The sequence below is a fragment of the Mastigoproctus giganteus genome, chromosome 9 (genome assembly GCF_048544385.1).
Source record: "Mastigoproctus giganteus isolate SK-2022 chromosome 9, ASM4854438v1, whole genome shotgun sequence".
NCBI lineage: Eukaryota > Metazoa > Arthropoda > Arachnida > Uropygi > Thelyphonidae > Mastigoproctus > Mastigoproctus giganteus.
The window spans coordinates 30,133,113-30,160,122 of NC_143583.1; the positions used below are offsets into that span (position 1 = coordinate 30,133,113).

The 27,010-nt window shown below is 38.6% G+C and overlaps 1 protein-coding gene across 1 annotated transcript in view; it reads right to left on the reverse strand.

Moving 5' to 3' along the window:
- sgg (glycogen synthase kinase 3 beta homolog shaggy) overlaps nucleotides 1-23,544 on the reverse strand; it is a 299,419-nt gene extending 275,875 nt beyond the window's left edge. Inside the window, exon 1 of the mRNA XM_090381919.1 lies at nucleotides 23,145-23,544. Within this exon, the coding sequence (XP_090238045.1) occupies nucleotides 23,145-23,229 (85 nt within the window). The 5' untranslated portion in view covers nucleotides 23,230-23,544. The remainder of the gene's footprint in view (nucleotides 1-23,144) is intronic.
- Between the last annotated feature and the right edge of the window lie 3,466 nt (nucleotides 23,545-27,010).

The following is a 27,010-nucleotide window of genomic DNA, read 5'->3' on the forward strand; positions in this document are numbered from 1 at the left end:
TATACGACCCCACTTATATTTTCGTGTGAGATGGGGTCTTTCACCTGTGACACAACTGTGTGCAGCTTCCGACCTGGGAGTTGCACACAGCGCGTCTGGTAATTCCTTAGTATACGAGCTATACGCTCGGTTAAAACCGGATAGTAGGGAACGTATGCGGTGGCTATTGGTGTGAAAGGCTCACGTCTGCTCCGCCCTCCACTAATGTATTTCTCTATGATCCTCTGGGGGTACCCACACTTCAAAAGATCCGCCGTAACACGTTCATACTCTATTTTTCTGTCCTCTGAGGTACTGCAATGCGATTTTGCCCTATCTACTAGTGGCTCTTATCACACTGTTCCTGTGATGGTTGGCCTGAGCTGAGTTGTAATGGGAGTATTGGCCTTTGCACATATGTTTTCTAAACACTTGTTTTCAAACACTGGCCTTCTCTACAGATCAACACATCCAGGAACGGCAAAACCCCTCCTTCTTCTACCTTAGAGGTGAATTGTATGAACCTAAGTTTGCTATGGTTGAGCCCAAAGTACCCGTAGCAGAAATAGCTATGGGCGTTAAGAGAGCGGTAAGTAGGTTACCTGTGTGCATGGCCAACGAAATTCGTGTAAAGACAGCAGCTATTCTAAGTCAAGCTAAGAAAGCTCCCCCTAATCTTAATACGAAGCAAAGACTAGCACTCAAGAGTCTCAAGCAAGAAGATAGTTTGTGGTCCTACCGGCTGATAAAGGTAGAGTAACGGTGGTTTTGGATAAGGAGGCATACGTAAATAAAGCATTAGACTTGTTGAATGACGAAACAACCTATAAGATCATTCATAGAAATCCATTGTTGAACCTAGAACGTCAAGTTAATAGAATGGTGCAGAACTGGATGAAGTCTAACAAGATTTCCAAGGAGCGGTATTGGTCGTTACATACAACAGGAAGCCAGATACCGAGATTTTACAGCTTACCAAAAGTACACAAAGTGGGCGTACCACTCAGACCTATAGTTTCGTTTATAGGCAGCCCCACGTATGCACTATCTGGTTTCCTGGCCAAACTGCTGTCACCATTAGTAGGGCTTTCTGAGTATAGTATCAGAGACAGCAAGGAGTTTGTGCAATTTATAAGAGGACAATGCATAGTAGAAAATGAAATTATGATATCCTTTGACGTGACATCTCTGTTTACATGCATTCCAATTGACCATGGGGTACGCTGTGCGTACATGGCCTTACAGAGAGACACCACCTTGAATAGTAGGACACAATTAAGCCTAGAGGATATATGTAAGGGAATAGAGTTATGTCTTTCAAGCACCACTATGGTGGTCTGCAACACCATGTACAAGCAGGTTAACGGTGCAGCCATGGGCTCCCCCATCAGTGCGATCATAGCTAATTTAGCTATGGAGGAGCTCGAGGCAAGGTTATTCAATGATATGGTTCTCCCTATGCATCCGTGGAAAAGATATGTTGATGATAAGTTTTCAATTGTTCGGAAGGGGAGTGAAGATGAGACGTTGAATTTTCTTAACAGCTTCTCCCCGTTCATACAATTCACCTCTGAGGTAGAAGGAGGGGTTTTGCCGTTCCTGGATGTGTTGATCTGTAGAGAAGGCCAGTGTTTGAAAACAAGTGTTTAGAAAACCTATATGCAAAGGCCAATACTCCCATTACAACTCAGCTCAGGCCAACCATCACAGGAACAGTGTGATAAGAGCCACTAGTAGATAGGGCAAAATCGCATTGTAGTACCTCAGAGGACAGAAAAATAGGGTATGAGCGTGTTACGGTGGACCTTTTGAAGTGTAGGTACCCCAGAGGATCATAGAGAAATACATTAGTGGAGGGCAGAGCAGACATGAGCCTTTCACACCGATAGCCACCGCATACGTTCCCTACTATCCGGTTTTAACCGAGCATATAGCTCGTATACTAAGGAATTACCAGACGTGCTGTGTGCAGCTCCCAGGTCGGAAGCTGCCCACAGTCGTGTCACAGGTGAAAGACCCCATCTCACACGAAAATATAAGTGGGGTCGTATATAGCATCAAGTGCCCGGATTGTGGGGAGTGTTATGTGGGGGAAACAAAACGACACCTCAAAGATAGTCTGGGGGAGCACACAAACGCGATAAGAAATGCGGATTACGGTAAATCCGCCGTAGCTGAACATTTTTGGGAGAAGCAACATCATATCTCCCCAGACGAAGCAGTCATCACTGATCGGGCGAATAGATTTTGGGACCGCAAGTGGCTCGAGAGCCTACGAATTAGTTCTATTGGGAACAATATAAATAGAGACAGGGGTACACGCATTCATCCCCTCTTTGAAGCGGTAATCCTTGGAGAGGATGAACGTTTTCACCTGGAACGCTCCCGAGCCACTTCCGGTTCCAACATGTATGGGAACAGTACACGTTTACGTGAGATGCACCGTGAACCTGCTGGTATTTAATGAGGCACCGCAGTATAGAAGTACACTGTTGAGGAAGAAGGTAGAAGCCTTTGAAAGCTTCAGTTATTTTAGCGCTTTTAATCTAGTATATTTTATTGCATTTTAATCCAATATTTTATTATCATTTTATTTGTATATTCACTGTAAATTACATTTGTTTTATTTTATCCTAATTCAGTATTTTATTATCAGTAACATTTTGTATAATCGTATTTTGTTTGATCTACTGTAAAATTTATTGTAAACTTAAACAAACTTTTTAAGATTTTGGTTTTCGTTTTTACTTCAATGGTTGGTGAGAAACACTAAAAAATTATAGTATGAATATACCCAACCCCAGAGTCCTATTTGAAGATCTCTGAGGTTACTTTTACCCATATGCAGTACTTTACATTTGTCAAGGTTAAACTACAGTTTCCACTTCTTAGCCCATCTGACCAAATTTTCTGGATCCTGTTGCAGCAGTACACTGCCATTACTGTCATTAACAACCCTGCCAACTTTGTATCATCTGCAATCTTTGACACTAAGCCTGATATACCTTCATCAATATCATTGATAAATATACAAAACAACAGTGGACCTAACATTGAACCCTGTGGGACTCCACTAATAACATTAGTCTACAAAGAGCAGCACCCATTGATTACCACCCTCCGTCTTCTCCCACTCTACCATCCTTTTATCCATTGTAGCAACTTACCCTTAATACCATTCTGCTCCAATTTGTATAATAGTCTTCCATGCACAGCAGTGTCAAAAGCTTTCCTGAAATCCAAATATATAATATCAAAATTATTTTTTGCATCCAGTTCCTTTGTAAACACAATATCCTATCAAATTTGTCAGACAAGACTTTCCCTTAACGAACCCATGCTGTGTCTGAATTATTGCTGCAGTCTTGTCTAGATGATCCTGCAATGCATCTTTAACCAGTGACTCCATTATTTTACCCGGAACAGAAGTTAAACTAACTGGTCTGTAATTACTCGTGTCACCCTTCGATCCCCCCTTTGTGAATTGGGGATACATTTGCACATCTCCAGTCCGTGGGGACCTCCCCTGAGTCAAAGGATGCTCTCATAATTATGGCTAAGGGTTTGTTTAGTTGCTTTGTCGCCTCCTTTAATGTAACTGGATAGATCCCATCCACCCCAGGTGCCTTTTTTATGTTTAACTTCAACAATTTCTCCTCCACTTTGCTCTCAGTTATTACAAAATATTTAAGCACCCTGCTACAATCTGATAACCTTCTGCCATTTTCAAACCTTAATAACTCTTCATTTGTGAATGGAGATGCAAAATACTCATTCAGTTTGTTTGCTATCTGAGCAGGATCATCAACAGTCGAACCATCGATATCAAGTGGGCCAATCAGATTCATCCCCTTCCTGTTAGAGTTTATATAAGTAAAGAAATCCTTGCTGTTTTTCTTAGAATCCTTTGCCAAAGATTTCTCGTAATCTGCCTTCGCCTTCCTAACCTTCTTTGTGACCTGATTACAGACTAGCTTATATCTGCCATAGGCTTCTGAGTCGCATCCTTCTGCAAACTGCGGCATCTGGACAATAAGCGAGGTGATCTGATTGACATGTTAAAAGCTTCGAATGTATTGAGCAAGCTCAATGCTGATGGCACTCTTTCTCTTGCTCAGCCTTAACACGAGACGACATGGATAGATGTGTGGAGATTTGTCTCCAAGCCAATAATCGGTAGTCGATTGTTGTAACAAACCTCCATCTATTGTTGTGGAAGTGGGGAGTTTGAATAAATTCAAGAAAGAACTAGATAAATTGGAGGGGATGGACAGGTGATGTGGGAAGGCAGTGTTCTCCCCAGGAGCTATCGAATGGGAGCACTGCCCAGTGAATTTAACTGACCGCCCAACTAAAATTTAAGCGATTCTCGTAGTGCTTGTGGTTCCTTGAGGGTCCTTGAAGTTGTAACAGACATTCTCTCAGATATGCCAGACGAGCTGTACTTGCTACCTGGGAGTCTAAAACGCTGATGGAACTGATATTCGGGTGACACTCAAGTCAAGTGGACCCAATTTCGGCGAAGTCCGGACGGTCTGTGACAGCCAAATCCTCTGCTTGCACCTTCACAATCGTGGGACTGTTAGTAATCCTGGGTATAACCTCCATGCACAAGTACATGGTGGGTGACCACCCAGGTGTGAAACAACGTAAGCAGGGATCGAGGTGTGGCGCCACACATCACATGGAGTAACGCCGCCCCTCTATGTTACCAGGCAGTACTAGGTGCTAGATGACTCTCATCAACCGGTGAAATACCACCACTTTGCTTATTGGAGGCTTGAAGTGGTGGAACCCATGTTTAGTCTCTAGAGCTAAGTTCCGGTCAACCCTTCCCTATCTCTTCCATTAGGCAGTATGATTGATGACTTTTGAGGTTATGATGAACGTCGTGGCGAGATCTCATATTCCTCACATTTCAAGGGTACAGCTCTAAAACGGTGTTCGCAGGCTGGCCGCTAGTTAGTACACCGGACCGAACCTATTGGTAACTCTCTAGGAAGCTTCCGGATCAGCTAGTGTATAATCTTGCTACCTCTACTCTGCCAGATAGTGACTGGAGGGAGTCCAAGTAGTGTGTATGCGGGGAGCATTGCCAAGGCCACGTTATTTCAAGGATCTGGGTATATTCTTACCACATGTACACCATATCCAAAAATTTCATTACTTCATACAGCATGTCCCACCTACTTTTTCTTACTACTGAATACACCATGAATTGTCAAACTAATAGAGCAAGCTTATCAGCGAAAAGATCTAAACCTCCCAAGGACTTCCTAATTCATTTCACAAATATATGTTGTCTCAATTCTAATCTCAACGATGTCCATTTCCACTTGCAGTCTGCCAAACCCCATGTACTTTTTCTGACAGAATCTCAGTTATCGGTTGATTCATCTACTGCTCATCTCAGCTAGTGTATAATCTTGCTACCTCTACTCTGCCAGATAGTGACTGGAGGGAGTCCAAGTAGTGTGTATGCGGGGAGCATTGCCAAGGCCTAATTATTCGCTGTATGATTCCTTTCGTATCAAATTTGGTACTTGTGCATATGTCCGTTCTGATATTCCCTGTCAGAAACTTGGCAATTTGGAATCTCTCTTTGTTCTTCTCTGGGTTAAAATCTCTCTACCTCATTGTGTAAAATTCATCTGTTGTCTCTACCGTTCTCCCAACTCCACTAATCACTTGGAGCTCTTTGACTTCCTCTCTTTGCAACTTGACTTTCTCCAGTCCAACTTTCCTAACAGTGAAGTAATTTTCCTTGGTGATTTTAATGTTCACAACTCCAGCTGGCTTCCGTTTTCTAGTCACACCGACCCAGCAGGTCGAGATGCTGAGGCTTTTACAATTACTAATAACCTAGCACAGATTGTTCATTTACCTACAAGAATACCGGACAATCCTAATCATACAGCCAATACGCTTGATCTTTTTCTCACAAACAACCCTTCTAAGTACATGGTCGAAGTGAGAGGTCCTTTAGGCACTTCGGATCACAACTTGGTGATTGTCTCTTCTTCAATGGAACCTTTATCTCATGGCTATTCCCAACCACGTGTTGTTTGGCATTACAAGAATGCAAAATGGGATGACCTGCGAGACTTCTTTTCTTCTTTTCCTTGGTCAGATTACTGTTTCAAAACTTCTGATGTCAACATTTGCTCAGATCGTGTCAGTGAAATTATTCTTTCAGGAATGGAATCCCTTATCCCACACTCCACTTTAAAATCTCGTCCTTTATCTAAATCTTGGTTTTCCAATAAATGTGCTAAGGCTGTGCAAGAGAAGAATGTTGCATATCGCAATTGGCTTGTCTCTAATTCTTCAGTTTCATTTTCTGCCTACACCAAAGCTCGCAACAATTGTAAAGCAGTTATTAATCAGTCCAAACTACAGTTTGAACAGGCTAAGAATAGAAAACTTGCTTCTTGACCTAATGGTAGCTGAGCATTCTGGTCTCTTGCCAAAGCTATTGGCCACAAATTTTGCCCATCTTTGCTCCCACCTCTGTCCAAACCAGATGGTTCTGTTGCCACTTCAGCCAAGGATAAAGCTGACCTGCTAGCCTCCCATTTTTCTTCCAGCTCATGTATTAATGATCTTGGTAAAACACCTCCCACCATTCCCAACACGGTCCATTCAATGCCTCCTGTGGTCTTCCGTCAAAAGGATATCAGAAGGATTTTGATGAATCTTGATGCTAAGAAAGCTCCAGGTCCTGATGGTATTTCTCCACTTGTTCTCAAAACCTGTGCTCCTGAACTTACTCCTATTCTTTGCTGCCTTTTTTCACTTTCTTATTCCAAAGGTGTTTTTCCTTCTGCTTGGAAATTTGCTCATATCCAGCCAGTTCCTAAAAAGGGTGACAAATCCCTCCCATCCAATTATCGTCCCACTGCAATTACTTCTACTCTTTCTAAAGTAATGGAGAAATCAATTAACCGCCAACTCTTAAACTACCTAGAAACCTTCCATCTGATCAACGATCACCAGTATGGATTCCGTTAGTGTCGATCCACTGGAGATATTCTGGCTTATGTTACCCATTTATGGACTAATTCAATGGAAAGGTTCGGTGAAACACAAGTAGTTTCTCTTGACATCTCAAAGGCTTTTGATCGTGTTTGGCATAAAGGTCTCCTAAACAAGCTTCCATCTTATGGTTTGCCAACTGTTTTTAGTAATTGGTTATCCAGTGTTCTCTCTGATCGCTCACTGAGGGTGATGGTAGATGGCTCTCTGTCTTCTAACTTCTCCACTAATGCCGGTGTCCCCCAAGATTCAGTTCTTTCCCCCACTCTTTTTCTCTTGTATATCAATGACCTTCTTCCATTGACTGGAAATCCTATCCATAGTTTTGCCGATGATAGCACATTGCATTCAACTTTCCATTTTGAGAAATCTTGTCCTGCTCAATCAGCTTCAACTTCTCGAAAATCTGCTACCAATTCCTTAAATGCCAATCTTCAGGTAATTCTTCAGTGGGGCAAAGACAACTCAGTTGATTTCAACCCGTCTAAAACTCAGTCTTGTCTTATATCTCGCAAAAAGGATTCTTCTGCTCCTATGCTTATCTTTAGTGACACTCGGATTTCTAAGCAAAATGATATACAGTAATACCCCGACTTACGCGAACTCGGAGTTACGCGGTTCTTGATTTTTTTTCGTTTGGCAACGCTGCCGCCCACTATCTTCAAGGTCGTTTTTCATATGTTATCGATATATGGTGCGACGGCGGAGAATGAGAGCGAAAGATGAACAAAATTCAACTTTGCTGCTTTTATGTTTTTTATATCAGTGAAGGGGAAACACATTTCACCATAATAACGTAAAAACCAACACAATTCCAGCTGTCGGTATAATCGCAAATGCAATTAGATCGAGTTTATTACCAGTTTATAACAGATTTCACTAGCAGAAACGCAACTGGATTTTTATTGTTTTATGGTAGTAACTCCTAGAAATGTGAGGTGTTAATAGTGTATCTGTGCCTTTATGGTGTTGTTTATTCAGTTGCTACATGCGCGCAGCTTTGTTTATGCGTATCAAGCGTGCCTCCTCGTTTTGTAATTGTGCTTTATTCCCTAAAAATGAAATTAAAAGGTGTGAAAAGGAAGCGTCCTGGTGAAGACACTGCAGATTCAGAGAGAAAAAGAAAAGCAATTATCGATAAACAGAGGCGGACTGGATCAAAAATTCTTACCCGGGAAAATTTATAGTGGCCTCATACTATGGTTTATGGCCAAAATCACACTGGCCCACCGGGGTTTCCCCGGTAAGGCTTATGGCCAGTCCGCCTCTGTCGATAGAGAAAAAATATGAAATTGTGAAACGCTTTGAGTGAAATGAAAGACAATGTGATATTGCACGTGCTACAGGCCTAAATGAAGCAACGGCGAAAAGCACATGACAATTGCAAACTTGACAGGTTGAAAATTGAAAAGGGCTCAATTGTAAAGGGCTTAAAAATTTTAGAAAACATAGACTCCAACGAAGAACGCGTTATAGCTACAAAGCAAGGAATAAAAAAATTATTAGCTTGCTACGACGAAATTCTGCGTGAAAAAAAGAAGGCGCTGTGTCGTCAGACGAATTTGTTAGATTTTATGAAGCCATCGACATCGAAATAACTTTTTTACGTAAGTCATTTGCTTTTTTAATACATATTTTGTATTAATATGTATAAAGAACTGCAATTTTATTAATATTTTTCTTCTAAACTAGTGTTTTTGTTAGTCCTTGGTCCCAATTAAGCAAAATTTATATGTATTTATATGCAAAGTTGTACCCCGACTTACGCGAATTCGACTTACGCGATTTTCGTTGGACCCACCTATCGCGTAACTTCGGGGTATTACTGTATCTCTTTTGGGGATTACCCTGACTTCTAATCTCTCTTGGCACAAGCACATTACAAATATTGCTTCCTCTGCATCTAAAAAACTTCGTTTTCTCTTTCGCTCTCGGCGTTACTTTTCTTCCAAACAGCTGCTCACTCTGTATAAATCGCAAATCCGCCCTGCCATGGAATATTGTTCCCACATGTGGGACCCATTTGGGGTGGTGGCCCCAAAACCTATCTCGGGCTTCTTGATTCCATTCAGAAGAGGGCAGTTAGGTTAATTAATGATTCATCTCTAACAGAGTCTCTCCACTCGCTTTCTCATAGACGCACTGTTTCTGCTGCATGCCTCTTCTACAGATACTTCCATGGGCGCTGTTCTTCTGAACTGGCTTCTGTAATTCCTGCTCTCTCTTTCAAAACAGTCCGAACACGTGCCGCCACTAGCCAGCATCCATTTACTGTCCAACTTCAAACCCACAGAACCAACTTTTCATCTTCCTCATTTATTCATTCAACTGCCGATTTCTGGAACAACCTTCCTTCATACGTATTTCCTGAAAATTATGATCTGCAGAAGTTCAAGTCCAGTGTCAACAAATATCTGCTTTCGTCTTCTTAACCTCAAACCCAAGCACGGTATTAAGTACTATAGGTTCTAATACCTCTCGTGTTTGGGATTCACATAAAAAAAAAAAAAAAAGTGCCAAATGCGACAGGAGCATATAATGTTAAATTATGCAATTAATATTTGCTCTGGATCGCTTAAGTCACATTTATAAATAACAGAAAATTTTATAATATTGCAAAGTATTACACTTCTCCACCCGACTACTTCATAATGCCACCTGGCTTGCAAAATTTTCTGGGGTGGGGGAAAAAAAAAATAAAAAAATGCTGAAAGGTGTCTTTTTTTTTTCGCTGATGCTTTATAAGCTTGTTTTCTTGCATCATATACCACTACTAATAAAAAAGATTCTGCCATCATCCAAGCCTTAGATTTACAATATACTGGGCAGGAAGAGTTTTTACACCATAAAAATAATGTGGCATCAAAAAATTTCCAGTCATCAGAGAAGGCAGTTTCTCTGTACCATTCATGTTACCATCCAAAAGGAGAATTATCGTTATTTACTACATCTGTTGTTATTTGGTTTTTAGGAGCATTAGCAACTAAGGCCATATTGCTCCAGGGATATGCGGTGACCATTCCCGGATCTTTCCATATCCTCCGTATTTGGTGGTCATGGGCTCGAACCCCGGTCTTAGCAAGAAGCGTGTGCTATGCACTTCTGCTCCTGCCCAACTGGCTACAGAGGCACTATTTATTATATCTGCTGCTGAAGAATCATCTTTCAGTCAATGTTTTATCAGGCAAATACTTGTAAAACAAAATCATTTCCTCTGTTGAATACCATGTCAGAGCAATAATCTTTTAGAATTCTACATAAAGTTTTGCACCACTTATTACAAACCTTTAACTACTGAAACTTTATTAACATTTGAACTTTCTTCAAAAATTTTGCAATAAATGATATACTTGGTCATGCAGAGAAATTCATGAAAAATTTAGCTATCCATTACTTACTTTAGATCTTTCATGATTAAAATCTAAAAGTATAGGTGTCACATTTCAAGGGATGTGACATGTATAATTTGCTAAAGATTTTAGTCATCTAAAGCAGTGGTCGGCAACCAGTGGTCTGTGGAGTAATTTGAATATATTTGCAATTTTCGTGTTTATTAAAATGTTTCATTATATTCTGATTCTACTTTTTTGCAATTTTCACCTGATTACGTTGCATGTTTATAAAAGGCCCAGTGCAATATCCGGTATTAGCGATGCTTTCATTGTAAAAATAATACAGAAAGCTATTTCTGTTTCTTATTGATGGCCTAGCCTGGGCACAGCACAGTTCTTAGGTAAGTGACCAGTGATATTTTTATTTTAACTGTTCACAGTGTGATATTTAATGGCATCAAAGAGCTTGAGTTTGATAACTATCTTATTTCTTGTTTGGTTTTAGATTCAAATAAAATAACCCCAATGAGTGAGAAAAGCAAGCAAGCATTTTGCGCTTCTTAGGTAATACATGGCGTTGTCATGAGTTGGTTAATGAATCAAAGAAAAAGTTCAAAGTTTCAAGAAAATATGATGCGGACTACTTGAAGTTTGGATTTATTCAAGAACCTGGAAGTAAACTGGATCCACGGCCACTTTGTATTATATGTTCTGAGAGTTTATCCAATGATGCCATGAAACCTTCGAAACTCGGCAGGCACTTTCAGTCAAAACACCCAGATTTAGCCAAAAAGCCAGTTGAATACTTCCAAAGGATGCATGAAAATTTGCAAAAGCAAAAAAGTTCATTAGCAACAATGATTGTTGAAGATAAGTCCTTAGTAAAATCTTCTTATTTTATAGCACTTCAAATCGCGAGATGTAAAAAGCCGTATACGATTGGAGAAGAATTACTTAAACCTTGCTTATTACAAGCCTGTGAATAAGTTTTGGGGACACAGACTGTCCAGAAACTGAAAAGAATTCCTAAGTTCGCTAACACTGTGAAGCACAGAATTGAAGACATGGCCGAAGATATTGAAAATCAAGTGATTGCACTTGTGAAAAATTCTGTTTTATTCAATTCAACTTGACGAATCAACAGACATGACTAACAAGGCAGTTTTGTGAGGTTTGATTGCCAAGAAGAAGAAGAATTAAAGGAAGAACTCCTCTGTTCGCTAATCTTGTCGGGTAGAACAACCGGCTCTGAAATTTTCAATGCACTTAATGGTTATTTCCCGAAACACAATATTGAATGGAAGAAATGTGTTGGGATATGCACAGACAGTGCAGCAAGCATGACTGGACATCGTTCAGGAGTTGTTGCAAAAGTGAAAGACGTCACTTTTGCAAACAACTTGGACACTCAGACATCTTGTTTACTCATTGTATTATACATCATGAGCAACTTATGGCGAAAAGATTATCTCCAGAACTGCACGAAGTACTCTCTGATGTAATTAAAATTGTAAACGAAATTCGCCACAAAGCACTCAATTCTCAAATATTTGAGGCACTTTGTGAAGAAATGGGCTCTCAGCATACTCACGTTCTTCACGCTGAGGTGAGATGGCTGTCGAGAGGCAAAGTACTAACCCGATTGTTCGACCTTCGCCAAGAAGTCAAGTTATTCTTCCAGCAGCAAAATAATTCGAGGTTCCATGATCTCTTGTCCACCAATGATTGGCTAGCCAAGCTTGCATACCTGGCAGACATTTTTTCTCTGTTAAACGAACTGAACACGTCCTTGCAAGGACAGCTTATGGACGTATTCACACTGCGAGGCAAAATGGATGCATTTCAAAGGAAGATATTGCTGTGGCAAACGCGGTTAGCTGAAGAAGATCTGCAAATGTTCCCAAATTTTGATGATTATATGAAACACGAGGATGTCAACCGACAGGTATTAATTCTTGTTCGATTGCACTTACAATTGCTCACTGACTCTTTTGGTCTTTATTACCCAAAGGAAGAGGACCCCAGACACGGAAATACATGGATAATAGATCCATTTTCGGCGAAAATCGAGGATAGTAATTTGAATATGAAAGACTAATTGACGACAGTCTCATAAGTAATTTCCACTCATCCCTAACAAGATCTCATTTTTGACTTTCTGTAAAAAGTGTGTACCGAGTGCTGAGTGAAAAGGCCACCAAAATTTTAATTCCATTTGCAACTACGTATGTGTGTGAAAAGACATTTTCATCAGTTCATCATCATCATCAGCCATTTTCAATCCACTGCAGGATGAAGGCCTCTCCAGCATCTTTCCACTTCCTTCTGTTTTGAGCACTGGCCATCCATTTACTACCCAAAAACTCATGAATTTCATCTATCCATCTCCGCCTTTGTCTTCCAGGTTTTCTTCTAGCTACTCTTGGGTTCTGTTATTTTCTTAGTCCATCTGTCATCATGTCTTCGAGCTATGTGTCCTGCCCAAGACCATTTTAGTTCTTTAGTTTTGATAAGAATGTCCTTTACTTGAGTTTGCTGCCTAATCCATGTGTTTCTCTTCTTATCTAACAATCTGATTCCCAACATAATTCGTTCCATTCTTCGCTGTGTAGTTCTCAGCTTCTCTTCCATTCTTTTGGTGAGTGCCCAAGTTTCATTTCCTAAGTCATGGTGGGGAGTATACATTGGTTCATTATTTTACGTTTCAGACAAACTGGGATATTGCTCTTCAGTATGTGATTATATTTCCTGAATGCTATCCATCCAAAATTTATTCTTCTCTTGACTTCCAGCCATTTATCATTATTACAGCTAATAACTTGTTCCAGATAAGTATATGACTCCACCTTTTCAATTACTGCTCCTTCAATCATTATTTCCTTTCTGCGGCATACTTGTTCATCATTACTTTTGTTTCAGCCATATTCATCTTTAGTCCAAAATCCTTACTAACTGATTAAGATTTTCCTCTAATTCTTTGAGATTGTGGCTTATGACCACATAAGCAACATAAAATGTTGCTTATGCAAATCGTAAATGGTTTAGGTACTCTCCGTTCACATTGACTCCTTTCTGCGACCAGTCTAATCTTCTGAAAGCTTCCTCAAGGGCAGCAGTAAACAGCTTCGGAGATATTTTGTCTCCTTGTCGAACTCCTTTCTCGATTTTAAATTTGCTACTGTCTTTGTCTAGTCTAATAAAGGAGGTAGCACTCTCATATATTTTGTTCAAAATCATAATATATGGGGTATCTATGCCTTGTCTTTCCAGTGCCCGAAACATTGCCTTATGCAGTATGGAGTCAAATGCCTTTTCATAATCCACAAATGCCAGGCATAATGGTGTTTTATATTCATTTGCTTTCTCCATTAGCTGTGACATTATGTGAAGGTGATCCATAGTTGAGAATCCTGTCCTAAAGCCAGCTTGCTCTTTCGGCTGATTCTCATCAAGTATTCTTTCTAATCTGTTAGTAATGACCCTTGTGAAAGACTTGTAGATGTGGGATAACAAGCTAATTGGTCTATAATTTCCAATTTATCTCCTTTCTTATGCAGCAAAAGTATGATTGCATTATTCCACTGCTTTCATCAGTTACAGCAATTAAAAACAAGTACCGCTATCGGCTAGAAATACAAACAGCTATTAGTGTTGAAGTAACATCGTTGGAGCCAAGAACCCAACCGCTTATTTCAAACAAGCAGCAACAAATGCCACACTGATTATTTTGCTATAATTAATCCTTTATTCACCTTTATGTCGAAGTGCACTCGATATTTGATAATTGTTAATATTACTTGTTTCTGTTAATTCTTTTTTAATCAAATGAAATTTAAAATGTTTTTTTGAATTTTTCATAATGAATATATCTGCATTTATTTATTATACTTTTTTTATCATTATAAGGCCATTATATTATTAATTATATTAACATTAATGATATTCAATTTTTTGCAAATAACCTGGAGTGCAAAAACAAGTGCAAGTACCATTTCATATTTAGAATGTTACTTTTATGGAAAAAATCATGGTAGTGGTCGTCAGGATTCAAAATTGAGTTTAATGGTCCGCAGGATTCAAAATTTTGAGTTTAGTGGTCCGTGATGTCCGAAAGGTTGACAACCACGGATCTAAAGAGTAAAGAGGAAAAAAAAAAAAAAAAACACCACCTAAACACACAGCCCATATCTAGATAACCTAACCTGCAGCTCTCATTCATTTCTTTTACTGAAGAGTTAAATAAATCCTGCCTTCTTCACTTAGGTGAATTCGAAGCAAATTAGAAGAAATCTCAAATTTAGTGAAAAATACAGGCTTCTTGTCTCCTTTTCTACAACACTGAATAACTTCGTAAACTTAATTTTATAAAGTTATTCAAAGTTTATATATTCAACTCTGATTGATTGATTGATTCTTGCATATAATTGATTCCATAGTCTTGACTGATTCTTGAACTGCTTCTATTAGAATGAGCAGCAGCCTGAAAAGCAAGGTAATGGATATTTCCCGGACTGTTGGGAGTCATAGTAGAACAAGTAAATACATGGACTGTGTTAGGGTAACCAAGAGTAGGAACAGGTGAATGTATACTTGCATGTACACCAATGCTAGGAATACAGTTAATAAATTTGATTAGTTTGAAGTGCTACACGACATCAAAAGCAGATACTGTTGGGATATCAGGGACATGGTGTCACACAGATATAAGCAGTGCAGAATTGGAATTTGGGGAGTACAATATGTACAGGAAGGGAGGAGTGGTTATGCTATTAGTTAAGAAACACAAAATCAAAGGAAGTGCATCCAATTGATGTTGATGTTTGGTGTGAAATAAGCACTGGGAAAGGAAAAATAAGAGTAGATGTGTGTGTTGGCCTAATGAATCTGATGAGTATAATGAGCAATTGTGCAGAGAAATAGAGTGGACCAGTAAATCAGAATTTGCCTTATTATAGAGGATTTTAACTTTCCAGATATTGACTGGAACTTGTGGGTTGGTTACTCGCACACTAGAAAGACTTTTGTGGATTTATTGGATGACTTTTCTACAGCAACATGTTCGAGAGGCAACCAGAGAGAGTAATACCCTTGATTTGATTATCAACAGTGATTCATGTATTAAGAATTTGCAGATAAAAGAACCACTGGGTGACAGTGATCACAATGTACTGATGTGGGAATTACTTAAAGATGCAACTACCATCAAGGCTAAAGGGAAGGGCTTTTGCTTTCATAAAAGTGACTACAGAAGTCTCAGACAGTTTTTAAATTCTGTACAGTGGGATCAACTGATGATGTTACCAATGTTGAATTCTAAATGGGAAGACTTCAGGGATTTAATCTTGGAGGTTACTAGCCTTCAAGGCTCTTCACAAAGTGCATTAGAAAAGGTGTGATGCCTAAGCAGTGGAATAATGCAATCATAGTTTTGCTGCATAAGAAAGGAGATAAATCAGAAATTGGAAATTATAGACCAATTAGCTTGTTATCCCATATCTACAAGTTGTTCACAAGGGTGATTACTAACAGATTAGAAAGAATACTTGATGAGAATCAACTGAAAGAGCAAGCTGGCTTTATTCTCAACTATGGATCACCTTCACGTAATATCACAGCTAATGGAGAAAGCAAATGAATATAAAACACCATTATGCCTGGCATTTGTGGATTATGAAAAGGCATTTGACTCCATACAGCATAAGGCAATGTTTCGGGCACTGGAAAGACAAGGCATAGATACTCCATATATTATGATTTTGAAGAAAATATATGAGAGTGCTACATCCTTTATTAGACTAGACAAAGACAGTAGCAAATTTAAAACCGAGAAAGGAGTTCGACAAGGAGACACAATATCTCCGAAGCTGTTTACTGCTGCCCTTGAGGAAGCTTTCAGAAGATTAGACTGGTCGCAGAAAGGAGTCAATGTGAACGGAGAGTACCTAAACCATTTACGATTTGCAGATTACATTGTGGTCATAAGCCACAATCCCAAAGAATTAGAGGAAAATCTTAATCAGTTATGCACAGTTAGTAAGGGTTTTGGACTAAAGATGAATATGGCTAAAACAAAAGTAATGATGAACAAGTATGCCACGGAAAGGGAAATAATGATTGAAGGAGCAGTAATTGAAAAGGTGGAGTCATATACTTATCTGGGACAAGTTATTAGCTGTTAATAATGATAAATGGCTGGAAGTCAAGAGAAGAATAAATTTTGGATGGATAGCATTCAGGAAATATAGTCACATACTGAAGAGCAATATCCCAGTTTGTCTGAAACGTAAAATAATGAATCAATGTATACTCCCCACCATGACTTATGGAAGTGAAACTTGGGCACTCACAAAAAGAATTAAAGAGAAGCTAAGAACTACACAGCGAAGAATGGAACGAATTATATTGGGAATCAGACTGTTAGATAAGAAGAGAAACACATGGATTAGGCAGCAAACTCAAGTAAAGGACATTCTTATCAAAACTAAAGAACTAAAATGGTCTTGGGCAGGACACATAGCTCGAAGACATGATGACAGATGGACTAAGAAAATACCAGAATGGTACCCAAGAGGAGCTAGAAGAAAACCTGGAAGACAAAGGCGGAGATGGAGAGATGAAATACATGGGTTTTTGAGTAGTAAATGGATGGCCAGTGCTCAAAACAGAAAGAACTGGAAAGTTGCTGTAGAGGCCTTCATCCTGCAGTGGATTGAAAATGGCTGATGATGATGAGGCTTTTCATTCCAAGTAAGAAATACTGTTCAAGGTTTAGGCCTAAATAGATGTCAGATGAATTAATGAGGATCATGGCAGAGAAGAAAAATGTATGGGATGCATATAAAGTATCAGGTGACACAGAAGCCTATGGCAGGTATAAACTAGTCTGTATTCCAGTCACAAAGGAGGTTAGGCAGGCGAAGGCAGATTACAAGAAATCTTAGGTAAAGGATACAAAGAAAAACAGCAAAGAGTTCTTTACTTGTGTAAACTCTAGAAAGAAAGGAATGAATCAGACTGGACCACTTAACATGGATGGCTTGACTATTGATGATCATGCTCAGGTAGCTGATAAACAATGAGTATTTTGCATCTACATTCACACATGAGAAGTTATTCAATGAGGGGAGTGCCAGACATTTATCAAACGCTAACAGGGAGCTAAGTGATTTTGTAATAACTGAGAGCAAAGTGGAGGAGAAATTGTTGAAGTTCAACATAAGGAAGGCGCCCGGTGTGGACGGGATCTATCCAGTTATATTAAGGCAGCAAAGGAAGTACGCAAACCCTTAGCCATAATTTACAGAGGTCCTCGTGGACTGGACATGTGCATTTTCACATTTCCAGTCCACGAGGACCTCTTCGATTCACAAAGGGGGTTCAAACAAGTAACTAGAGACCTGTTAGTTTAACTTGTGTATTGCAGGGAAAATAAAGGAATCACTGGTTAAAAAAGCATTGCAGGATCTTCTAGACAAGACTGCAGTAAAAGTTAAGACAGCATGGATTTGTTAAATGGAAGTCTTGTCTGACCAATTTGATTGGATACTATGATGTTAAAGGGAGGTCTTGTCCTACCAATTTGATTGGATACTATGATGTGGTCACAAAGGAACTGAATGCCAAAAATAATTTAGATATCAGATACTTGGATTTCAGGAAAGCTTTTGATACTGTTCCACATGAAAGACTGCTATACAAATTGGAGAGGTATGGCATTAAGAATAAGTTGCTACAATGGATAAAGGGATGGTTGAGTGCGAGACGACAGAGTGGTAATCAATGGACACTGCTCTTCGTGGACAAATGTTATTAGTGGAGTTCCCCAGGGTTCGGTGTTGGGCCCATTGTTGTTTGCATATTTATCAATGATATTCATGAAGGTATATCAGGTTTAATGTCCAAGTTTGCAGATGATACAAAGGTTGGCAGGGTTGTTAACAACAGTAAGGACAGTATGCTACTCCAACTGGATCTAGATAAGTTGGAAAAATGGTCTGAGAAGTGGCAACTGAAGTTTAACATTGACAAATGCAAAGTACTGCATATGGGTAGCAATAACCGAATAGAAATCTACCAACTTTGTGGTACTACACTCAGGGAAGTGGAAAGTGAAAAAGATCTGGGGAGGGGGGGGTAATTGTGCAGTCAAATATGAAATTCACAGAGCAGTGCAGACGGGCTGCCAGGCAGGTCATTCAGTCTTGTCAATGATATATAGAAATTTGGCTAGCAGGGACAGGGAGGTGATTATCCCATTATACAAGGAAATGGTCAGGCCACACCTAGAATACTGTGTACAGGTCTGTAGGCCTCATTTTAGGAAGCATGCAGAGTTGCTACAATGAGTACAAAGAAGAGCAACAAGATTGGTGAGGGGAACAAAGGGGTGCTCTTACGAAGAAAGGCTTAAGTTCTGCAAATTGCAGTGCCTGGAGAGTAAGCACCTGTGAGGTGATCTGATTGAGGTGTATAAGGCCTTGAATGGGTTGAACAAGCTGAATGCTGATGGGATTCTTCCTCTTGCTCAGACTAAGAACCTGAGGGGGCACAGTTTCAAACTGAGGAAAGATAATAAATAATAAATAAATAAATAAATAAATATTCTGTTTATACTCCGGGACGACCAAACGGTCAGAGGAGTTCACAAGATAGATAGAATACAATAAACAGCACCGTATTCAGCAGTCACAGGCTTGAACCCCGGTCACTCAAGGCACGTGTACTTATGCACCCGCGCGCCTGACCACTAGGCTACGGCGGCTAGTCGTAGAATAGATGTGAGAAATTTGCCTTTAGTCAGCGAGTAGTTGATTGGTGGAACAGGCTTTTATCTTTTGTTGTGGAAGCTAATCGCCTAAATAAATTTAAGGCTGAGCTGGACAGGCATTTGAAACAAATGGAGGGGTGAAATGGAAGAGTTTTTTTTTTTGGCTGATGCTGCATAAGCTTGCTTTCTTGCATTGTTTGCCTCTACTAATGCTAATAGGAATAATGCTTTAAAATTCTTGTTAATATTTTTATAAAAATAAAATATAAATATAAATAAAAATGCAAATAATAAAAATGTTAACAAGAATTTTAAAAAAATTATTCCTATAGAGATTGTTGGAGCTGAATTCAAGATAAAGAAATTCAATTCATCAACATTTAAAGCTATTGAGAGTCTATTGTATTTCCAAAATTAATCCCATTCCTCATGTTGTATTATTAATTTTTTTTTTATTTTATTGTTTCATTACAGCTCACTTCCATCAGTTCTGGTAAACCCAGGCAATTGTAAATTTTATTAAATAAACCAGTAGTTATTTATAATTATGGAGATAATTACAGATTAGCAGTTTCTTTCAAAAATACCATTTTCCCTATATGAAGTTAGACTTATCAATGGTGTATCAAAAAACAGAGCAGCTAGCCTAGTGACTATGAACTGCTGCTCTGCTATGTGAAAAGTGCCCTGATTTAATTCCCATTGCCAGCCATAGCTGAAGAATAGTTCCTGCTGGAATACAGAAATTTTTTTTTTGTGGCACTGTTCAAACTGGGGTTCAAATCTTTTATAAACTGGAATTTTTCATTCAGGAAACCCACACAGGAACACAACTTGTAGCCACATGAGTACAACATTCACTTAGTACCACCTATTAAAATTAAAGTAATTACAAGAAAAATTCAAATCATAACACTTCAAAAGCACTTATTAAATTTAGACTAAACTATAACTTCTCATAATCAGTAATAACATCTAAAAACCAAAGCACTGCATCATCGCTCGGAGACAATTCAGAAATGCACATGAAGGAACATGATCCAGTTCTCAAATTCTTGGATATGACAGAAAATATATATACTGTAATACCTATTAGAGGCTACACAAATAGTGCATATTCTTTTTAAAGTATTATTCTTGCTAGAGATTATTACTCTTTGTAAGGATCATTGGTTACCAAAAAAAAAAAAAAAACCATAGCTCTGAATTTCATTATTAAACCCAACAGCTTCAGAATGAGGTCCATACTGCAATTTAACAACCATTTCAAAAATGTACAATTTGTAGAGCATATTTATATTCTATTAACCATTATTTCCTTTAGCAAAATAAATTGTTTATTAAATGTAAGCTTACCCAACTAACCTCAATCAAGAATTACACCTCATCAATCTAACTTGAATATTCCCTTTTAAAACCGAGGAGGATTCCTATTAGAGTACTCATCTCTACTTTTGTTGCAAAAAATCAAAGCCCACAATGAAATTATTTTAAATTGTTAAACTTTCACAAAACCATCAAGGCTGCTTCCTAGCCACTGGGCTGTAAACAGATCCACAAAAATCAGCCCAATTTTCTACAAAAAAAACCTATCCATTGCCTGCTATTCTCTTGAATCAAAACTAGGAAATTAATTCAGTCAAACACAAAAGGTATCTACATATATTTTGCCACAAAAATTCTATTTAAAATGCAACTACCAAAAGTGAAAAAAATCCATTTGTCTAAGAATCCATACTGTCTGGATGAAACAAGTGAAAAATACTGCAACTTATTGCATACAGCAGTATACAAGCTGCATCTTGATGCCTCATTTTAAGAAAGTTATGGATCTATTGAAACGAGAGCAGAGAACAACAGTCAAGAACAAACAAGAACACTGCTTCAGTTCTGCAAATTGCAGTGCTTGGAAACTAAACACCTGCAAAAAGTCCTGATTGAAGTGCATAAGGCTTTAACTGTACTGAGTAAGCTAAATACTGATGGCACCTTATATTTCTTGCTCAGACAACACACATAAAGGGCAAATTTAAGTTGAAAAATGGATGGCTGGAGGACAGATGTGCAAAATTTTGCTCTCAGCCTGGGAGTAATTGCAAATCATCCCCTGGCTGAGACTTCCATCTGGTGTTGTGAAACTGTATAGTTTGAATAAGTTTAAGGAAGAATTAGACAAATTATTAAAAGATGAGGTGGTAATTTTTTTTTTTTTTAACTGATAACATATAAGCTTGCTTCCTTGCATCATTTGCCACTACTAATCCGGTACAGTAAAAGCTTATCCTACACTGAGAGAAAGTAGTACACAGTAAATGGAAAATCATCATACTTTATAGTATAGAACAAAAAATCACTTCAATCTCCAAAATACACAATAAACAGTTCCTAAATCAAAATCAATATTAAAATTTTCAAAAGTCCCATTGCCCAATCTTTTCCTCAACAGGGAATGACCTATTTGTGTTTTTAAACACCAATCCTCTAGCCCATCTGCTTTTCTTTTAGGTAGTGTATAGGCAAATAAAATGGATGTAAAGTGATGTGCTAATGTTGTTCACAAACACAGAAATAAAGTAAGACCAGCTTTAATGCTTTAAATTGTGATACCTACAAACTCTTTGAATAATCTACATCTAGCTATCAGTGAGTCACAATTTGTTCATGAACTATCAAATAAATTTCTCCAATGTGGCTGGGGAAGAGTTAAAACCTGGAAGTCTTAATTTTGACCTTCAAGTAACAGTTCCATCTTACATAATAAATTCTGATGCTCAGCATAGATGAATGGGCAACAAGAAAACTAAGTCTGTCAATTTCCAGGTGTTTAGCTTGATTTACTCATATTTCTAAAAATAGCAAAAAAAAAAAAAAAAAAAAAGTGTTGCCAGATAATGAACCGCCTGTTTTGCTATACAGGAGTATAGCAAAACACTTCCTGCTGATGCTGTACAGCAGAGAAATTGCTGATATATGATAATTCCTTCTGTTTTCTGAAGAAGTCAACTTCCTATATTCTGAAACTTTGCAAAATATCAAGAGGAAAAAAAAAAAGTTCCTACAGGTTCTTGTCTACTGACACAATGGTGTTTCCTATTAAATATGATTATACTGATTACTTAATTTTGTTCATATTACATTATTTAAAACCTTCTGTGTTGTTTTTTTTCTTTACCTGGAAGTCTTAATTCTATTAAATCAAATGTGACTTATTTTTATGAACAAATCAATCGGTGAATAATTCATCCATGAGAGTAACCAACAATTTTACCTATTCCTTATCTTGCTATCCTTGTATTTAATGGTTTAATAGAAGCATCAGCATAAAACTCCACAAAACATAAATACATACAAATGAACACTACCATGCGTACCCGAAGTGAAAAGTTCGCTTGAATAACATATATTGTTTGCGAGCGACCTGAAAATTATACATCCTAGAAAAAGTGAAAATCAGGACTGTCACTAATGCGTAAAACAAACTTTAAACAAACTGTGGAACCACTTAGTACCACAGTGAACTGGACTTCGAAGTAGGATAATGTTAAAAGGCAATAATGTACACACTTTGCTACTCCTACCTGACGAAATTACATATACGTAAACCCAGGGATCCCAAGAAAAACTCCCTGCACTGATTCTATCACAAACAATATAAAAATAAACAGATTCTAAAGTTCCTAGTGAAAAGTGTAATTTTTTAATTGTAACCTAGAGCAATTTATCAGAAAATGCAAGAATGATTTAACATTTGTACTGTTCGATGAATTATGAAGTGAAAGGCTTAATTTTAAGAAAAGGAATGAAAATGGGTAGATTACCCTGCCTTCCCTTATGCCTGGATGAGCTCATGTGACGATAATCCACTAGTAATCGTTGGTCACTTTAGGAGAAGCATGGATCACTAAAGACGTTAATTTTAGTAAATTTTCACAAATCTTTCACTGGCGCCATGTTGTGATGTAACGCGTTAAGCCTACTCATGACATGACTAGGTTTAGCTGATGATACTGATAGGCCTTATATTTACTTACTGGTTATCTTGATTCCGGCAAAAGTAGGTTGCTGTGGCTGTTTGTTACCTTCGACGAAGGACGTTGTCCTTGGTCTTCCACTCATCGCAAAAATCGGATAACGGTAATGCTTTTAAATATCACATCCTACATTGTATTTTTCACACACAGATAGGCTTAGCACAGCCACAAACCAAAGCTTGTGTTGGTTACCCTGTTACTCAACGTCCCTGTGCTAGGGTTTGTCAGTCTCACAGCCACTACGCTATATTTCCATTTACTGTAAAGCTCTCGGATAAAAATTCGATTCCCCAGAAATCGATTGCAAATAATCAAGGCAGGTAATTTTGTACTATACAATATATATTTGTAATTATTTTTATTAAAAAACAAATAAATGTGTTTCATTTAAACTACTTAAGAACATTGGGACGATTTCAGACATTGACCCTCTACCAGATACGTCATTATAATTTTCCTACCTAACATTAGTGTTCAAGAACAGCCAATAGCTACGCCGAAAAGAACAGCTTTAGAAAGACATCATATTGACGTCATTAAAAAAAAAAGTATTTTTTTAAGACGTCGCTGCAAATGTGTATTTTTCAATAAATTAAACAATCGACATATTTGAATGTTTTTGTATCGAACAAATTGCATGCCGTTAAAAAAAAAAAACATTTAAACCACATAAATATGGCATAATTAAAATACAGAGGGTACCATGAAAACACACAAAAGAAAATAAATATTATTATATTGCTGCACCTGCAAAAGATATACTACTGCGACAAGACCTACAAAAATTCGACAGATGTGCTGGCAATTGAGATTGAACATTGATAAATACAAGGTACTGCATATGTGCCGAAGTAATCGCAGAATAACATACTAATTGGGAGACGGATGGAACCACGCTCACGAAAGGTGAAAATTAAAGAGACCTAGAAGTAATTATAAAGTCCACAATGAAGGTTACTTTGGCAAAGAAGCTGCTAGGACGGTTCACAGGATTCGGTGATTGATATATAGGAATTTTTCTAGCAAGGACGAAGAGGTGATTATCTCATTCTATAAGACAATGATTTGTTCAGTTCTTTAATATTGCACAGAAGTCTCAAAACCTTAATTCGGTATGATATAGATCTGTGGGAACTGGTTCAGAAAAGAACAAGATAATTAGTCAAGAACACGAATGGGTCATTTACCAAGAATACCTCAGGTCTGCAAATTATAGTGATTGGAAAACGCAGGGTCTATGATAGGAGGTTGTAGGGAGTACATCGTACCCAGGCCCAGAGTCCAAAATGGGGCCCGAGAGCAAAAGTATTAACTGTAACCTACACTGTGCTGCCACGTTATTAGGTACCGCTGCTGTCCACACAAATGGTTTGCCCCACAACGTTGCAAGTCACCATAGTTGTGGATATAAATGCAGCAGAACAACCCTTCTACTATCAGTTAAGCATACAAACCATAGCAAGAATAAGGAAAATGAGTGATCTAACGGAATTCGAACGTAGAATGGTAGGTACAAGGCATGCTCGAAAAAGCATCTCTGAAACGGCAGTTCCCCTAAACTTTTAAGCAACACAGTTTCAAGGGTATATCAAGAATGGCGCCACGAACAGAAAACATCCTCTCAACTGCACTCCTGTGGAAGAAAATCGCTTGTTGATTAGAGAGGTCAGAGGTGGATGGCTAGAATAGTCCAAACAAATAGACGGGCCACAATGTCGCACGTCAGAATACAACTTTGGTGCGCAGAACAAAATATCGCAACGGCCCACTACTCACACCTTGTCGAGAATGGGTTACAAAAGCCGACGACCACATCGCGTACCTTTGTTATCAATGAAGAACAAGCGAGAACGCCTCCTCTGGACACAGCAACACCAGCACTGGAGTATCGAGGAGTGGAAAACAGTTGCTTACTCTGACGAGTCGAAGTTACTGGTGCATCATGTTGGTGGAAGGCTCAGAATTTGGCGAAAACAACAAAAATCCATGGACTCGTCATGTCCAACGACTACTGTGCAAGGCTATGCAATGTTTGCAATGCATATGCAATGTGTGTGCAATGTTTTCTTGGCACACGTTGGGTACATCCATAGATTCAGGTCTGAATGCCACATCGTACCTAAACATCGTTGCTGACTAAGTGCACCCGTTCGTGTTGACAGTTTCTCCTCAGTCAAATGGTTACTTACAGCAGTATAATGCGCTGATGCACAAAGCCGAATCACTATGGAAAGGTTCCAGGAACATGACTATGATTTTCTTTGTCACAGTGGCTTGCTCAGTCCTTGCATGTCAATTCTATTGAACAACTTTGGGATGAGCTGGAAAGGGCTGTTCGCTGCACGTCTACATCTCCATTAAATCCCAAGAAACTGCATGCACACTCATGTCTGCATGGTACTCAAATCCTGCACAAAGTTTTCAGGATCTTGTTCAATCCAGACTAGACGAATTCAGGCTGTTTGGAAGGCTAAAGAGGCTCAACACGCTACTAAGTAGACGTACCTAATAAAGTGACAGCACATGTTGGTCAGATATCTTAGACACTTGAAAAGCATATTTCTGCTTTTCAAGTGTCTAAGCAGTGCTTCAAAATTTCCATTATTGCATTATGTGTAGAAAAGTTAAATTTTGCTGCAAATTTAACAGAGAATATTAACGGGATTTCCAGTTACTTGAGTATTTAGGGCATTCTATTAAGATATGTTTGATTGTTACCTGGGTCCGACAGAAGGGACACTGAGGTTGGTTTTATCCCATAAGCAAGAAAAATTAGATGTATAAGAGTGACCAATACGCGGTCTTGCCAAAATTAATTCTTGTCGCCTGCTTTTCCTGAAACTAGAAGTCAACAACTGAGGATCTTTTTCAGCTGAAATAATTTACTATGCACTTGTGTTTGCCAGAGTTCAGACGATTAAAGCCAACATGCTGTTTTTACAGTGAATTTATAATCAGTGTATGGGACTTTCAGATGGCAGAATGAACCACTGTTAGGATATTCAGCAGCACGAACTGCACTTTCATTACCTGGGATGCTGACATGACAAGGGATAAAGCAGAAGATGACCAACTGGTTGGATTTTTGATATTGGCGTAATTGAGACTGTATCTGTTTCAGAATGGGGTGTTAGGAAGAAGTAGTAGATTGAATGGCAGTGAGAGCACTTAAGGAGTCTTTAAGGTAACAAAAGGTGATATAGCTGTACACGTTGGCCCTAATGATATCAAGAGTAGGAGACGGGCAGAATTACTTAACAAGTACAGGTCACTGTTGAAAAAAAGCCGTGCATTAGGGTTGAATTTGAAAGTGTCTGCAATTCTGCCCGGACACGATAGGAGGGAGTATATGATGAGAGCCTTTTTGATCAATTCGGCGCTGAAAAGGTTATGCAAGGCTCAAGGGGTAGAATTTTTTTCAGCCTGGACTATACTTGTTAACAGGAGAGACTGCTTCTACAGGGATAGGATACACTTAAATAAAAAGGGTGCAAGAATATTTGCTGATGCTATCAAGGCAGTGTTAGGTGGTTCGAAAACTGCTAGTTTGGGGGGGGGGGGGAGACAAAGACTAATAGATTAACAGTAGTAAGCCTGGAAAACAAGATGCAGGATATTTCAGAGACTGCTCGGAGTCATTGCGGTGCAGGAAAACACATGGGTTGTGTTAGGGTAGCTAAGAATAGAAACATGTATACTTGCGTGTACACCAAAGCAAGGAGTTTAGTAAATAAATTTGATGAATTTGAGGTATTGCTCAAAACATCAAAGACAGATATTGTTGGAATTTCAGAGACGTGGTGTCACAGATATAAGGAAGGCAGAACTGGAATTTGGGAAGTACAATGTCTACAGAAAGGATAGAC